Source organism: Hydra viridissima, unplaced genomic scaffold (assembly GCF_058129835.1).
Source record: "Hydra viridissima isolate aposymbiotic clone 2 unplaced genomic scaffold, HvirCarnegie_v1 scaffold_4, whole genome shotgun sequence".
Lineage (NCBI taxonomy): Eukaryota > Metazoa > Cnidaria > Hydrozoa > Anthoathecata > Hydridae > Hydra > Hydra viridissima.
The window spans coordinates 3,010,184-3,025,823 of NW_028324303.1; the positions used below are offsets into that span (position 1 = coordinate 3,010,184).

General features: G+C 29.2%; 1 protein-coding gene and 1 long non-coding RNA gene across 3 annotated transcripts; one reads left to right on the forward strand and one right to left on the reverse strand.

The window, feature by feature from the left end:
* Positions 1-3,029: 3,029 nt before the first annotated feature.
* On the reverse strand, positions 3,030-5,206 carry LOC149889423 (uncharacterized). 2 transcript variants are annotated; one of them, XR_016451664.1, is made up of 2 exons: positions 4,506-5,206; positions 3,030-4,085 (listed from the first exon to the last, which is right to left on the reverse strand). It is a non-coding gene; the product is annotated as an uncharacterized LOC149889423 (long non-coding RNA). The 2 variants fall into 2 exon arrangements; XR_016451663.1 differs by having other exon boundaries at positions 3,030-4,227.
* Positions 5,207-5,299: 93 nt separating this feature from the next.
* LOC145182529 (mitogen-activated protein kinase kinase kinase 9-like) lies at positions 5,300-14,891 on the forward strand. Its single transcript, XM_080057686.2, has 9 exons — positions 5,300-5,605; positions 5,743-6,475; positions 7,831-8,005; positions 11,742-11,890; positions 11,971-12,287; positions 12,407-12,512; positions 12,605-12,718; positions 13,044-13,265; positions 13,520-14,891. Exons 2-9 carry the CDS (start codon positions 5,755-5,757, stop codon positions 14,419-14,421), a joined length of 2,706 nt encoding a protein of 901 aa, XP_079913812.2. The 5' UTR covers positions 5,300-5,605; positions 5,743-5,754; the 3' UTR covers positions 14,422-14,891.
* Positions 14,892-15,640: the final 749 nt, after the last annotated feature.

Below are 15,640 nucleotides of genomic sequence, written 5' to 3' on the forward strand. Positions count from 1 at the left end.
TATAGAGCAGGCTAAAATAATGTTTCTTCTGACATCACAAGTTCTTATTTATTATTTCATTTAATTTGATTTTAAATTATTTGTTCTGCTATAATAGTTATTTTGTGACGTAAGATTTCCTGCATGTTATAAAGATTTTAATCTTCTGCGAGAAAAATGGAAAAACTAAGCGCTAAAGATGTAAACATTGGGTGCAATTATGTCAAATTTAAACTATTTGTATATACACTGCCATACCTATTCGCGCACATGTTCACCCTTTTATACATAAAAGTATTTGAAGTATAAAAAAAGTTAATCTGAAAAACCATAACATAAATTTACATAATAACACATTTACGGAACAAACGATAAAAAAAAAGGAAACTATGTTTTTTCAGCTTGATATTCATAAACTAAAATCTTTAAGCAATCTCACATACACCAGGATGTTAAAGCATTTCTAAATGTTTTCTGAATATAATTTGAAATCCTTACGTTTATAGACATGTTTACATTTTTAAAATAATCTAAAGCTTCGATTTCCAGTAACAGATTTTACCAATGGTAAAAATGTTTTACTAAAAGAGTTTATGCGGTAACCATTTTACAGTAACAAACATAATTAAAAAGATTGTTTTCTTTTTTTTAATTTTGTCATTAAAGAATAGTTACAATAAAAAAAATTAAAATAAACCTTTTTTTCTTTTTTCTCAGTGATGAAAAAAATTTAAATTTAAAATTGCATTTTGTAACAAACAAAATATAGAGGATTTCAAAAAAAAAATTATGAAATGTTTTTAGAAAAAGTCTGTATCTTGTTTTACACAAAAACTGCAAAACTTGGTGTGTATTAAGTTTATATACATTTAAGGCACCAAGTACACAGCCTCCACTAGCTCCAAATAATATCCTGGAAAAATATTTTTGTTTGCTATAGAGTTTTTAAGCTTTATTGATTAGCATCCAGGCCATGAATTGTTACAGTAAATTAAGTGGCTATGTACAAAGGCAAAGTATAAGTTTTTTGATGATTTAATATTTAGAAATGTTTTAGCTCTTGAAAACGTGGTAATACTTTTCGAGGTTTTACTTTCAGTTATTTTAACATGAGATTTCCAGGACAAATTTCCCGCCAGTAACATTCCTAAGAAGGTCATGGATAATTACCTTTAATTAACAGGATTATGGATGATATTTAGTGGTTAATGAGGTTTAGATTTTTTGCTAACTTTTGTAGGTTTGATAAATAAGAGAGATTTGGTTTTCTCTACGTTTAATAAAAGGTTGCTTTTAACTGAATAAAGCTCAGTGTTATTTTTAGTTAAATAAATTTCAGAATCTAACATTTTGCCAAAATCGCACTAAAATCACCTTAAACTTCAACAGTTTTACGATTTTGATGAATGGAACTTTCCTGTTTAACTTTGTCACTCCATGTTGGCGCACCAGAATTTGTTGGCCACACTCTTAACTAGATTTCTGAATTTAATTCAAGAGATAGTAACTCTGGCCTAAAGATCAGAAAATTAAAGCTTTTAAAACCAGATTTGATTTTCACGTCTGATTAACTGCGTGTTTTGTGTCCTAATGTGTCTATGGTACTTTATCATATGTCATACAGTACCATGCGTACAATAATGCAGGTATAATGTGTTAGAACTGTAATGCGCTTAAGTTCTATCTTTCTCAGTATGCACTGCGTGCTACAATCCTAGATCTGTTACAGTGGACGTAAAAAATGTCATAAGCGAAAATTAGTCATGGCACAGGAGAACGTCGAGCATGCATTTTGAAAGACTTATGAGTTTTATTTATGATTGTTGTCACTCATACGTGAACACTTTAAGGTTGGTATAAATTATTTGATAAATCCTTGGCATATCCGTTAGACCACCTCTTATTGGCTTTTACATTTAATACACATTTTATCAATTTATACAACTTAAGTATTTAACTATAGATTGTCAAAGATTGTTACTACTAGCTATTGGAGAAGGATTCAGTAGTATTTTTGTAATGCAAAGTGTTTAATTGACGCGAAAGCTTTGTTTTAAAAACAATGACGTTATGGATAGGAAAAACATCCCGAGTAGCTGACGGTGCAAAATAACAAGTGACATGAGAAAATTTATTTACAAGTATATTTGGAGAATCGTTATATAAATACATCATAATTGCTTTTTTGATAAAATGTTCTATATATTATTCAATTTAACAAACTATATATATATATATATATATATATATATATATATATATATATATATATATATATATATATATATATATATATATATCATTTAGCTAGTTATATATAACATAACTGCTTTAATGTTTCGCAGATTTTAAAAATATACAATACATGTAACAAGCTATAAGCTCTAATATACAAAAATATTAAATCTCCGATTAGCCTCCATTTCTAGTAATCATATTCAACAGTCAATTAGCTACTTTTTTTAATAAACATAAAATATAATATAATGGAAAAAGGTCTACAAAAATTTATTAAGAATCAAGGTAATTTTGGCAGTAAAGATTATATATATGTATATATGTGTGTGTATATATATATATATATATATATATATATATATATATATATATATATATATATATATATATATATATATATATATGTATGTATGTATATCTTCCAAAATTTAAAAAAAAATCAACAAACATGAGATTTTTGATGATGATAATTTGATGGAGGATGATAATTCGGATAATAACCTATAATATTTGTTTATCAACTTTTTCAGCTTTTAATGCTTCAAGAAGATCTATATACCACATGATTTTCGAGAATGCTATTCTTTACTTTTAAATGTTCCCCCCTGAATTATCATGGATATTTTATATCACTAGTTTGAGCTACATATTTACATACGTATTTATTTTTGCAACTTTAACGAGTTCTCATTCGTTAACTTATCTTGATTTCTACTTACAGTTTGTTCGTCATTAGCTACGCGTTTTACCACCTCTTGTTTCCTCTCTCTTGATAGTTCATCGTCAGACAGCGTTGTTTTAGGAAGACAGACTTTTTCTCTTTTTGTCCCTATTAGGCTACGAGTTCTTTTTTTTACTGTCGAATCTTCTAAGTGATTTACACGTGGTGTTGGCTTTAAATAGCTAACACAGAACTGATAATCTTCTTTGACATAACTAGGGTTCGAATCATCAGAAACGTCGGTGTATTTTTTTGATCCGTTTTTCTTTTTGCGAGCGCATGGTGGCGACTTTGTTCTGCAGAATAATGTGCTGCTGTGAGACATTTTTTTTATCAGTTCATTTACAGAAAAACCTTTTATAAACCCGTAGTACGTCCATAAAAAGTTCTTTCTTGAGAAAAGAAATAATACTATTAAGATTTAAAACAACAATGAAATCTAAGCAAAAATACACTCTCCTTTCATGAGGGTATTTGAAAACTGTTTTCAGTATTACCGTTGAGTAATTCCTCAACCAACATACATTTGTTTGTTATGTCATTGATTGCATGACCAAGCTCAGTTGGAGTCCATAAGTATGTTTAGTTATACAAAATATTCGGAAAACGTAACTGATTTCAACTCAGGAGGAGAAAGGTTTGTAAACATACTTAAACAGTTGAAGATTCTTGATTATAATTTTTGATACTTTTATCTTAAGAGTTGTCGTTGACAAAAGATAGCATCTAACGTTTGTTAACCATAACTCTTGAGATCAAAAGTTATAATTGTAAATCTTCAACTGCTTTTGTATGTTTACAAATATAACGCAAATAATACATTACGCTGCTAACAATAAAAACTTTGATGACGAAAAATCGAGACAAAATATTTCTGTGTAAATTGAATATTTGGAGACCCTTTTGAATGATAAACAGTTTTAAAAGATATTAAGCTGTTCTGTGTATATAAAAGACGACAGGAGGAAAAATGAAAGAATTAAAAGCTTTCTTTGTAACAATCGCCTATCTCTTTGAAGTTTAGAGCTGTTTGCCCGTTTTTTTGCTTACCGCATTCAGCTTCATACTGAAAAACAAAAACTGCTCGGCTACCTGGTCTGGATGATCACTTTAGTTGTACAATGGTAGTAGATAATCTCCTTAACTCCTAAAAAAAATTTAACAGCTCATATCCTGCAACTTTAATCAGCATATTATCTGCACTTCTCCTCTTGAACTCTCTGGAAAAAACAAGTGTTGCGAAAAGTGCTGACTCATCAGCTTTTGTATCGATTTTCCCTTCAGCATCTCTGCATCAAATTAATCAAAGTTAAAATTGGATTTTTTGAAAAAAATGCTGTCTTTTGACACTTGTGCACTATTTCTTTTTTATATTAACATAAATAACACGTTTTCTTTATTCAAATGTTTTTTTTTAATGACAACAAACTTGCAATATCAATTTTGCACATCAAAAAATATGGAAAATACGCAAAAGGAGTTTTTTTTAAAAAATAAGATCTTGAATGTAATACGACAGAGTAAGCGACAAAGAATGTTTTTAAAAAATAATGTCAAATAAGTTTACCGTCCACAGTCTAGCTTGTACCAACAACTTATTGTTAGTGCTTGAAATAATGCACTTCGCTTACCGAGTTTCTCTGTTGGTTGAGTAAAAATTAGCTTGGTCTTCAGATAAGCTGACGGATAAGCTAATGGATAATTTGACGGATAAACTGACAGATAAGCTGACGGATTAGCTGACTCATAAGTTGACGGATAAAGTGACTGATAAACTGACGGGCTAGGAATTTGTAGCAATTTAAATAAAAAGAAAAAATGTCAAAAAGTTATCCAAAACAATTATTAGTGGTTTTATGGCTCTTACACTGGCTGAATTTCTTATTTAGTAGTTGTGTTTAGTAATAGAATTAAAGACCTTTCAAAATCGAAGTCTTGATCGCATGTCAACTAGTTCGAAGAATAGGCCATTTTTAAACAAATATCGTGAGATTAATGATTCTTACACTTATGTTTATAACTTTATATTGTACACTGACAATAGACGAGCAATATTTTAAAGTTCATGTTATAATTTTAACACGTAAGCGGTAATGAATTTAAGTAACTTTCTGAGAAAAAAACACTTTAAAAAGACAATATTTACTAGTATAATTCGCTTCTTCTTCTTTTTTTTTTTTTTTTTTTAAACTTCTCCCCATCATTTCAAAACTATTCGTTGAGATCAAACTTAACACATAGCTCTCTTCAAAGAAATGAAGCTATGGTGGCCTTATTATAAGTGGCTTAAGTGACTAAATTAGTCTAAGCACTTTATAACGGAGATAAATTTTGAATTAACTATTTCTTTTCTCAGGATTTATCTCCGTTTGTATTGGCCATTTTGTGTACCAACAAATCTTCAAATTCTCATGAAGAAAACATACACAAAAAATATAGCTATATCATTAGCATTGTGCCGAAGGTCTAATATAAATCAAGCTCAAATTTAGTTCGCTATATTTTGGTAAAGATTAGTGCGTATAATCCTGCATATATATATACATATGTTCACAAATCCACAAAAGTAGAGCTTTCAAATATTTGTTGAAAAGTTATGCTGAAACACTTGGGAAGTGGACTAGGAAAAATATGCTTTTAGTTACTACTTAGGACATAAAGGTCTCGGTAAATCACAGATTTTCATAATAGTTCACTTTGTCACTTTTTAAAGTCGAATCTGAATAATTATTTATGGATATAGCACTTGGAGTATCAGAGTATAAAACTTGTTTCAGCAGTCAAGTTTTTTTTTAACATAACAGGTTTACATTCAAATGATGCGGAAAGACTCTGCTGACTCTGTTCGAGATAATGTTAACCCAGATAAGTTTGAATACGGAACTGCTATATACTTTTATGATGCTAAAGAGGAAGATGAGCTTACATTGCGAGTTGGTGATATCATTGAAGTACTTTCTAAAGATAAAGAAATTAGTGGAGATGATGGATGGTGGGTTGGGCGACGACATGGACAAAACCTTGTGGGAGTTTTTCCAGCAAATTATGTTATTTTAGAAGAACAAAATAAAAATATTATTCAAAAACATAGTTCTTTTAGGACACCTATTGATAATCGCAGAATTCCTGAAATTGACTTTGAAGAACTAGATTTAAAACAGCTGATTGGCGTTGGAGGATTTGGTAGAGTTTATAGAGCATTTTGGGAAAAAAAAGAATGCGCTGTTAAAGTTGCTCGAATTGATGCTGGAGATGATCCTGATGTTGCTGTTGCTAATGTAGAAAAAGAAGCCAGAATGTTTACTATGTTATCTCACCCCAATATAGTTGCTTTACTTGCTGTGTGTCGTAAACCTCCTAATCTATGCTTAGTCATGGAATTTGCACGTGGAGGTGCTTTAAATAGAATTTTGCAAGCTAAAAAGTTGCCACCTGAAATTTTATTAGATTGGGCTCTACAGATATCTCAAGGAATGCAATATTTGCACAATGAAGCCTTTCTTCAAGTGATTCATCGAGATTTAAAGTCTAGTAATAGTAAGTAGTATAATAGATGGTTGACTTGTATATTTAAAAAATCTAATTTAAAAATCAGATTTATATTGATTATGGTACTGAATACGTCAGCTATGTATTTTAAATTATCTTTGTAAATGAGTTCAAAAATTATTTTGCTTATTGATTTAGTATCAAACAGTTTAAACATTTTAGTTTTGGTATGATACATAAAGCATGTACTTTACAACAATTAAAATAGCACTGAAGTGATATTTTTAGTGTTATGACTATTAATAATATATTGGTTTGGCTGTTGCCAGATTATATTCAAGTGATCACATCTATTTTTAAAAGAAACAAAGTTATAAAGCTAATTAGTTAAATTAATCAAAAACAATTGTTAAAGTCATTTTTTTATTTTAATCTAAAACACATATATTCGTAAGTAATACATTAGTTAAAATAATTAAGTCCTGGTCAAGAAACACAATACATCAAATGATAATATCAAGAAACACAAAATGGTGAAGTTTGTATGTATAAGAAACAAGAGATTCTAAAGACAACTCTAAAAAGATTTTTTACCATTGTCACTATTCTTTTATATAACTATACTCTTGTGAATTTTTTTAGATATTTTAAAGTAGTTATTTTGCAAATCAAAATCGATTCAGCTCATTAAAAAAGGTCTAGTTGTTCAGTCTATACTGCTTTTTTGTTTTTTTGTCTACTGTTCTAATTTTGATGCCAAAAATATAATTGTCGTTTTTTCAAATTTCAACTTACTATTACATGAAGGTCTATAAAATAAAAGTTGTTATATTAAGTGTTTAAAAAAACATTTTAACCAAGATATCCAACTGTTGTATCATTAATTGATGGAATGGAAGGTGTCAGTAAGAAGTAGAATCTACAGGCGATCATAAAATTGATTATTAGAAACCATTTATGTTAATCTTTAAGGAGAGTATAGAAATGACTTTGTTGAATGTTTTAGATAGAACAGAGAACTAACAAAAGATTTTTTCTAAATAACATCATAGAGATTTGCATATCTTGCATAGAAAATTGTTACACTTTATGTGTTGTGGATTAAGTTAACATAATTCATCTAAATACTGTAAGTTTTATGAAAGAATTCTATAATATTCAGGACTCTTGCTTTAAATTGTTTTCTTTTAACTATTCCATTAAAGAAAAAATACTTCAGTAGTCAAACATGCAGGAAAATATTTACTTTTAGCATTTTAAAGCTAAATAAAACTGACTAATGAAAGATAAATTAGTGTTATTTACTATTGCAGATTATTTATTAGCCTTTAACCTTAAATCATATGTAGTTGCAGTCCTCTTTTTTAAACTTTAAAGAATTTTGTGGTTTTTTTCTCTATTAGTCTTGATCAACCAGATTGATGATTCCCTTGCTCATAGTATATTGAAAATTACAGACTTTGGCCTTGCACGGGAAATGAATCATACAACTAAAATGAGTACAGCTGGAACATATCCATGGATGGCACCTGAAGTTATAAGAAGTTCAATGTTCTCGAAAGCCAGTGATGTATGGAGGTACTATCAACTAATTGTTTCTTCGTTAAATACTAAAATAAAATATTTAAAATTAATTTTCAAATAAAATTTTTATAACTACTTAATACAAAATTATAACTAGAGCTTGTATGCTTAATATTACAAAGGTGCAGATAGTGCAAACCAGGGTTAATTTTTAAATATTATTTGTAAAACATATCAGAATGATATTATCATTGTTTGACCTAATATCATTCTATGATATTAATATCATAGAATGATATTAGGTCAAACTAAACATTGGTTAGAACTAAACAATTTAATGTATTTATTTAGAGAATTTTTTTTTTTTTAATTTACAAATTTATTAAATTGTATTTTAAAGAAAATTTTTTTTTTTTAAAAAAAAAAAAACATTTTTAAAAGCTTTTTGTTTAAAAATAGTCAGTTTAATTAATTTTTTTAAAATTTATAAAAACTTTGTTAAATAATTGAAAATTTGAGATAAAACCAAACAATTAAAATTCATCGCACACTTGCAAATAATCTTGTAATCTAATTAACAATTATTCATCCATTATATTATTTATAAAATATTAATTGATATGTAAATTAGATGAAACTCTTTTACTTAAAACAGCTTAAAATATATAAATAAATAATCAGAATATTATTCTTGCACAACTACTTTCCCCGTGTTTGTTTTATGAACTAATTACTTAAATTACAAAAAGAAGGTATATAATAACAACTCAAGAATGATGAAATGTAAAGTTTATGTGAAGCAGCACAATTTTATGGTATTTCAAAAGCAATACTTTTAACTCCCAAAAATGGCACAGCAAACATATTGAACAACATTGAACTTATGCTGGTGTAAATGTTTGTAAAGTTATCAGATTAATTAGAACTCAGTCAAGTTATTGGATGTTTTTGAATGCTACAAATTAAAGCAATTTGTTCAACAAATGGATTGTATGATGGACAATATTTTCATATGATGTAAGCATAGATTGGTAAAAAAAAATAGCAAGTAATGTAAAATTGTTTAGTAAGTTATTTTCAACCTACATCCATCTCCATCTTAATCACTTCAACTAGCTGAATTAAGGCCATCCTAATCTACACCTCAAGCAGGTTTTTAGTCAAAACTAATTATTTTGAAAATAATTTTAAAATTATAAAACATTACTTTCTTAGTAAATATTCTGATAGACTTTTAGTAAGTTTATGTTTAAAAAAAGTTGAATATTTTAAAAGAGTTTGTACCTATCTTTCTCTATTATAGCTTTCTCTATTTTCTCACATAATAATTTTTCTATTTATAATAATCTTATAATTTCTCTTATAATTATTTTTATAAGATAACAATCCACAGACTTACAATGGTATATTACTAACAAAGCAGAAAAATGAAAAGTTATGTTCAATTCATTTTTTTGCATGTTATAAAAGTGATAACAAAATATTTTTGTCTTATGATATTTTAAAATTTCTTTAGATAGATATTTTGTTAGAAGTAAGGAAGTTTAGCTTTTAATAGACGTTTTCAGGTATGTATTATTTGCAGTTGTGTGTTAATTATTAAATGCACTTGATATTAATTGGCTTGTAAGGTATTAACATATTATACTCGATTAAAAAGATGGGAAAAAAATGATTGAGTTTAGTGAATAATTAGTGTAGTTATAAAATTTAGAATTGTGTTTGTAGATATGTCACCTATAGTGAATTTGTCAATTATAGTGAATTGTTATTTGTGTTTGTTTTTTTTCTGTAAATAGATATTTTATACATTTTTATTAATCCTTTCTATGGTTATTAGGAGATATTTCTCTTAGCAATCTGAAGCTCCACATAAACAACAGAATATCTCAGTGGGATGTTGAAATTGCAAAGAATGAAATAATAGATGCTTCCCAAAAAATTCCTTAATCCTTAAAAGTTTAGGGTGAATATTTTGAGCAAGAATATATTAGAATTGCAAAAATAGATCCTTAAAAATTTTTTGGTAGCTAAGTTTGATTAAATCTAAAGACTGTCTGGAATGATAATGACCCGTGGCATTTTTGAAGTATTTCAAGAACAACTTAATTGATTTTAATAGTTTGTTTTTTTTGTTATAAGCAAATTTATCTCCCTTAATAATATAGAAGTAGTTTAAAAAAAATTGATTGTAAACAATGAAGGTTTATTCACAAGAAGAAGTAAGAAAATTTTTCCGGAAAAAGTGGCTTATAAATTGCAATGTTCTGATTCACTAGCAAAAAAAGTACAGAGGTAAAAGAAAACTGTCAATTATACTATCAAATTGTGAAGTGAAGATTACAGATTGGAAAGTAAGTTGAGAAACCAAGAAAGTGGTCTGTCGAGTTTAAAACTTGATAAAAAACTGATTGTGGGGATCAATTCAAATCCAGACTACTCCAATATTTAAGAAAAAAAAACTAGTGTTCCCAAGTTGGAAAAAAGAGATATGCCTACGAAATAATATCCATGTATTCACAAGGCAGAAATTCCCTAGAAGATCCCAAAAGCAATTCAGCAAAGGCCAAAGTTGCAATCAAAAGCTGCTATAAGAAAAGCTTCAAGGAAATCAAAAGTGCATTAGAATGGATGATGAAACCTACTACAAACTCAGCTATTTAATTCACCCCAGCTAGCAGTTATATACAATCCTGAAAGGAACAAAGCCTGACTTTTTGCTGAAAGCTATTAAAACCAAAAAATTTGAAAAGAAAGTTATGGTTTGGCAAGCCATCTGTTTGTGTGGTTTCAAAACACAGCCATTTTTCATGAACGGAAACATAAACTCCAATGTTTATGTGAAATAGTATTTTAAAAAGCAGCTTATGATCCAAAAACAGGATGATCCACCCATCTTCTGATGTAATCTTGCATTTTGCCATTGCTCAAGAAGTGTAATCAAATGGTACCAACAAAATGGCATCAATTTTGTACCAAAAAAACATAAATCCACAACTTTGTCAAATTATACAAATTTAGGGCAAGTATGGTTTGTAACCTGTATAAGGAGGGCAAATTGAGAAAATATTGTGATCAACTTGAAGATGATGTTTTCTAAAAGTTTTACTGTATTTGGAGATAAATTTGGAGATAAAAATGATCAAAATCAACTAAGTGGTTCTCAAAATATATACGATTCATTAAAAAAAAAAGAAGAAAAAAGACCTTTTTTTTCCTAACTTTTCTAATGTATTCAAGTGCAGCAAATTTTAATGTTAAAAAATTTGAATAGCTAAGTTTGTGTGCTTCAAACTTTGTACTCTTACTTTTTCATATTACAGGTAGCATGAATTTAATTTGACCCATAATAATAATAGTAGCAAATGAAAATAAATATTGGATGCAACCTTTTATCATCAGAAAAAGTACATGTAACTAAACAACAAAATAAAATTATTGCTCCTAACTATTCTCTTAAGTGTTCAGATTTCTGGCATTCTCAATAATTTCAATACAGCATTTTTAACCTGTCGGTAGGATCATTTTTTGATGCATCAAGGACTGGACAGTTGCAATTCAATATTTGTTTGAAAGCTCTCTTTTCTTCATTTTTCTTCATTTTTCTTAATTTTACAATCAGTTGATATTCAACTGAAATAAAGCAGTTAATTTTGCACTACAATATAATTTTAGACTCCATTTGCCAATTATTCCCATTTTAATATTTACTTGCTGCTATTATTATGGCACAGAGGAATTATTTCCTTATGAAATAGTTTTATTGGTGTCTTTTTTTTTTTTTTTTTAGTTATGGAGTTGTGCTTTGGGAATTGCTAACTGGTCAGATTCCTTATCATGGCATTGAAAACTTAGCAGTGGCATATGGAGTTGCTATGAATAAGTTAACATTACCAATCCCAGCAACATGTCCTCATGGCTTTGCTCTTTTAATGGAAGGTTAATAAATGTTTTATAGTTGAAACCTGTTAATTGTATTTAATGTAAGCAATGAAACTTCTGTTTTATTTTATTTTTAGGCTGTTGGAAGCCTGATCCGCATGATCGACCTAGGTTCCCTGATATTCTTAGTTCTTTAGAAAAAATTGCTCGTTCTGATTTTCCACATACAGCCATTGATTCATTTAGAACATTACAAGATAAATGGAAAGGTGAAATAGAACTTATTTTTGAGGAGTTAAAGGAGAGAGAAAAAGAAATATCAAGTCGTGAAGAAGAGCTTATTAAAATTGAAATTGATCAACGGCGATTAGAAGAACATTTGAAGACAAAAGAGCAGGAGCTGCAGGAGAGGGAAAGAATGTTATTAGAGCGTGAAATTGTAATTGCAGTTCAGGTCTGTGAATAAATTTAGGGTTAATATTTGATAAGGTTTAGTTCTTTGAAAATTTATGTATCAAAACATTTATTTTTTTGTGTGGTTAGGTTTTTATCTGAAAATTATAATTTATTCAGACACAAAACAATATCATGCCAGTTCCATCTAAACGTGTTAAAAAAAAGATCAAATTGCGAAAGATCTTTTTGACATCTGGCAAAACAAGCATTAGTGCTCCTTCAGGTAATATTTTTCAGATTGTTTTAAAAAAGATAAATCCTTTTTTTAGTAAATAGTAATAATAATGTAAGAAATTAAATTTTTTCAATTTGCAGGATTTAAACATCGCTATACTGTTACTACCACTCCAACTGAAGGTGAAGGCCCAAATGATCCCTCCTTAAATCCTCCTAGGTCTCCAGGTCCTCAGCGCCTTCGGCTTCTTTCTCGTAAGATTTAGTAGCAATTTTCCTACTGTGAATAAAATGTGCTGTTTTTGTAAAGTAAAGCCACTGTGTAAAGTAAAGCTATTGTGAATTAAATGTGCTGTTTTTGTAAAGTTAAGCCAAATTAGGTGGTAATTTGTTTGAAAATTAAAATTTAATCTAAAGATAAATGGCATTTAATCTGACAAATGTCATTAAATTTAGAATAATGGTTTAATGTAACAGTTTTTTTCATTGTGTTTTGGCTGAAAATCGCCAGTACGCTGGAACGAAACTTTAAGTACCAATAAAGGGCCTTAAAAGAAAAATATTTTTTCAAACTTTATAGTTGAAAAAGATTCAAAACTAAAAGAAAACACAAAGAAAGGGCGCACATGGGGACCAAGTTCTATTTATCAAAAAGAAAAAGAGAAGCGTCGAAAAGAGAAAGTTCGATCAAGGATGTATTCAGTGGATCATACAGTCACAACGCATGGTAGATCTTCATCTTTTCCCAATCTTGGAATGGCATTAGTTAAAAACGATCATTCTGACACACCGCGAGAGCTCTGTAAGTTTAAAGTTGCATATCACATCTCATCTTTTTAAGAGGTCTTTGTCAATATGAAAATAATTTATATTATGTTTTATATATTTGTTTGATTAATGTATATGCTTTAATATGTTTAAAATGTTTGACCTTAAATATAAATAACAACATAATGACAACATTATAAATAACAAATAACACATTTTTTTGTAAAATTAACCAATATGTTTACTTGATTTTTTATTTAAAAGTTTGTTTTTCAATTTTATTAATAGGTGACAGCCTGCCGTCTGACCGATTTCCATCAGAAATAAGCCCATACTCACCTGCTCGATCACCAACTGTTCGCTATCTTGCAATTTGTCAGGCTGGCATTTTAGCAGCTGCTCTTTGTGGTATCGATCTTCAACAGGTTTTTGAGAAAGACTCTGACTTTATTCTAAATAAAAAAGAAAGCACCGTTAACAAAGATGCAATGACGCCTTCATACCAAAAACGTATTAACAATGGCACGTTGCGTGCTTCAAATTCTGTTGATATTTACGGCACATATCGCCGCGTACGGGATGAAGAAGACTCTCCACATAATAAACAATATTTGTTTGATTTGACGACCGCAAATTTACAGAAGATGCCACCAATTCAAGATTCACCTAGTTACTTAGAACAATCATATTCTTCTCAGAATACAATACGAATGGATGATGATCCTCTAAATCGGTTAAAGCAATCTTCAGGCAATCATACCATGGCACGACCACGACATAGTTCCGTTGAAAACTTAATTGAGTATGACTCTAGGTATCAATCAAAGTCAGCCTCTCCAATTAGACGGATATCAGAAGATAACAAACCTCAACGTCCAATAACTTTAAACGTAACCCCTGAACATCGTTATAATACATCACGAAGCACAAGCGTTCTCGCAAATCAAGCCTTTACGAACTCCAATACCTCTTCATCCTCTCAAAGTCCTTCAACTCCTTCGCCCAAACTTTACAGCGGTCTCCAACAACCTACCGAAGCCGCCGAGAAAAAAGGCTCACGAACCCATGTCAATCAGAGCGTCGTTCAACATTTGAACAACGCGACTAGACCTCGTCTTCAAACTGTTGCACCTTATAATCAACAACCTGCAAGTAATACGCAGTCTACTGAGTTTATTGCTTTTCTTTAGCGATATTTTGCTATGTTTTTTTAAATTGTCGATGCATTTTTGTAGAGTTGGTTTTTATTTTTTGGTTCTACTAACCATTTTGCGGTCTTTTTTTTTTTTTTTTTACATTTTGGGATATTTTACCTGAATGGTTTGCTACATTCATCCAAAAATATCGTAAAAGTTTTATAAGGATATTAGACGAAAAAAGTTTTTGTAACTTCCCTCGCCGCTTTCATTTTTCATATACGGTTTAATTTATATTTTCAGATAGCTTTATTTAAAAAAGAAACCTGTAAGCTTAAGCGTATCCGAATGTTAATTCTCGCTGGTGTAATGTATATTATCAGAAATGGTCATTTCACTTGAAGGAAGCTAGACGTGTACCGCATTATATTGATATACAGTATTTAAAACAAGCTTCAGATCTTGTTCTGATGCATATTTTATTTATACGAAGATGTTCGAAATAAATCTGATAAATATTAAAATAATCAGTTTTAAATTCTTTTTTCGGCTTCTTCATTACTTCCTTTTTTATAGCACATTCGTTTTTCAAGGAATAAACCACACAATGTTTGGTTATATAATCAACTTTTTACATATTAAGATAATTCAAATGCTTAGCTAAATCATCTCAAAAATTGTTATCCATTGTGTGGACCGAATTTTAAGCTTTTTAAATTTTATGTTGGCATCGATGCGATGCAATATTCAGATTTTGAATTTGTTTTAAATGGCTTGCATCTTTTTTTCTTTTTTTTTTTTTTTCTTTTTTTTTTTTCTTTTTTTTTGTTGAGTTTTTGTGAAAATTAAATACTCATTTCCCTCCTATACAGGCAGAGAGCTTAGGTAGTGGTGCAGATGATGATAAGAGTTTTAAACTTATTTTTAGTGACTGAGAAGCAAAAATCTTGATGGTTGGTATTGAGAATTTTAATACTATTAACGTAAGGACACGTGCAACATTAGCTAATCAGTTGAATTATTATAACAATAAAGTGTGGTTCCTTGACAGTAGTTTTTTTTTTTTTGATTTTGACATTTGGGCGATGATTTTTGTTTGTAATTTTGATGCTGAGAGACATTTAACACCAATGTTGTTAGTAAGGTTGACATCCAGTTTTGTCTCGCTTGAACCGACTGCAAGATTTTGTTATTGTATTCGATCATCATTCATTTGTTTAAGGTTAGTAACCCAACAGACACTGGACTTTGAAAAGGTTTGTTAAGACGCTCA

Bases quoted from the DNA above. Each gene is read 5' to 3' on its own strand.
- LOC145182529 (XM_080057686.2), top strand. From the start codon at position 5,755: ATGATGCGGAAAGACTCTGCTGACTCTGTTCGAGATAATGTTAACCCA. The intron at 11,891-11,970 runs GTTAATAAATGT...TTTTATTTTTAG, and splicing joins CTTTGCTCTTTTAATGGAAG to GCTGTTGGAAGCCTGATCCG. The intron at 12,288-12,406 runs GTCTGTGAATAA...TAATTTATTCAG, and splicing joins AAATTGTAATTGCAGTTCAG to ACACAAAACAATATCATGCC.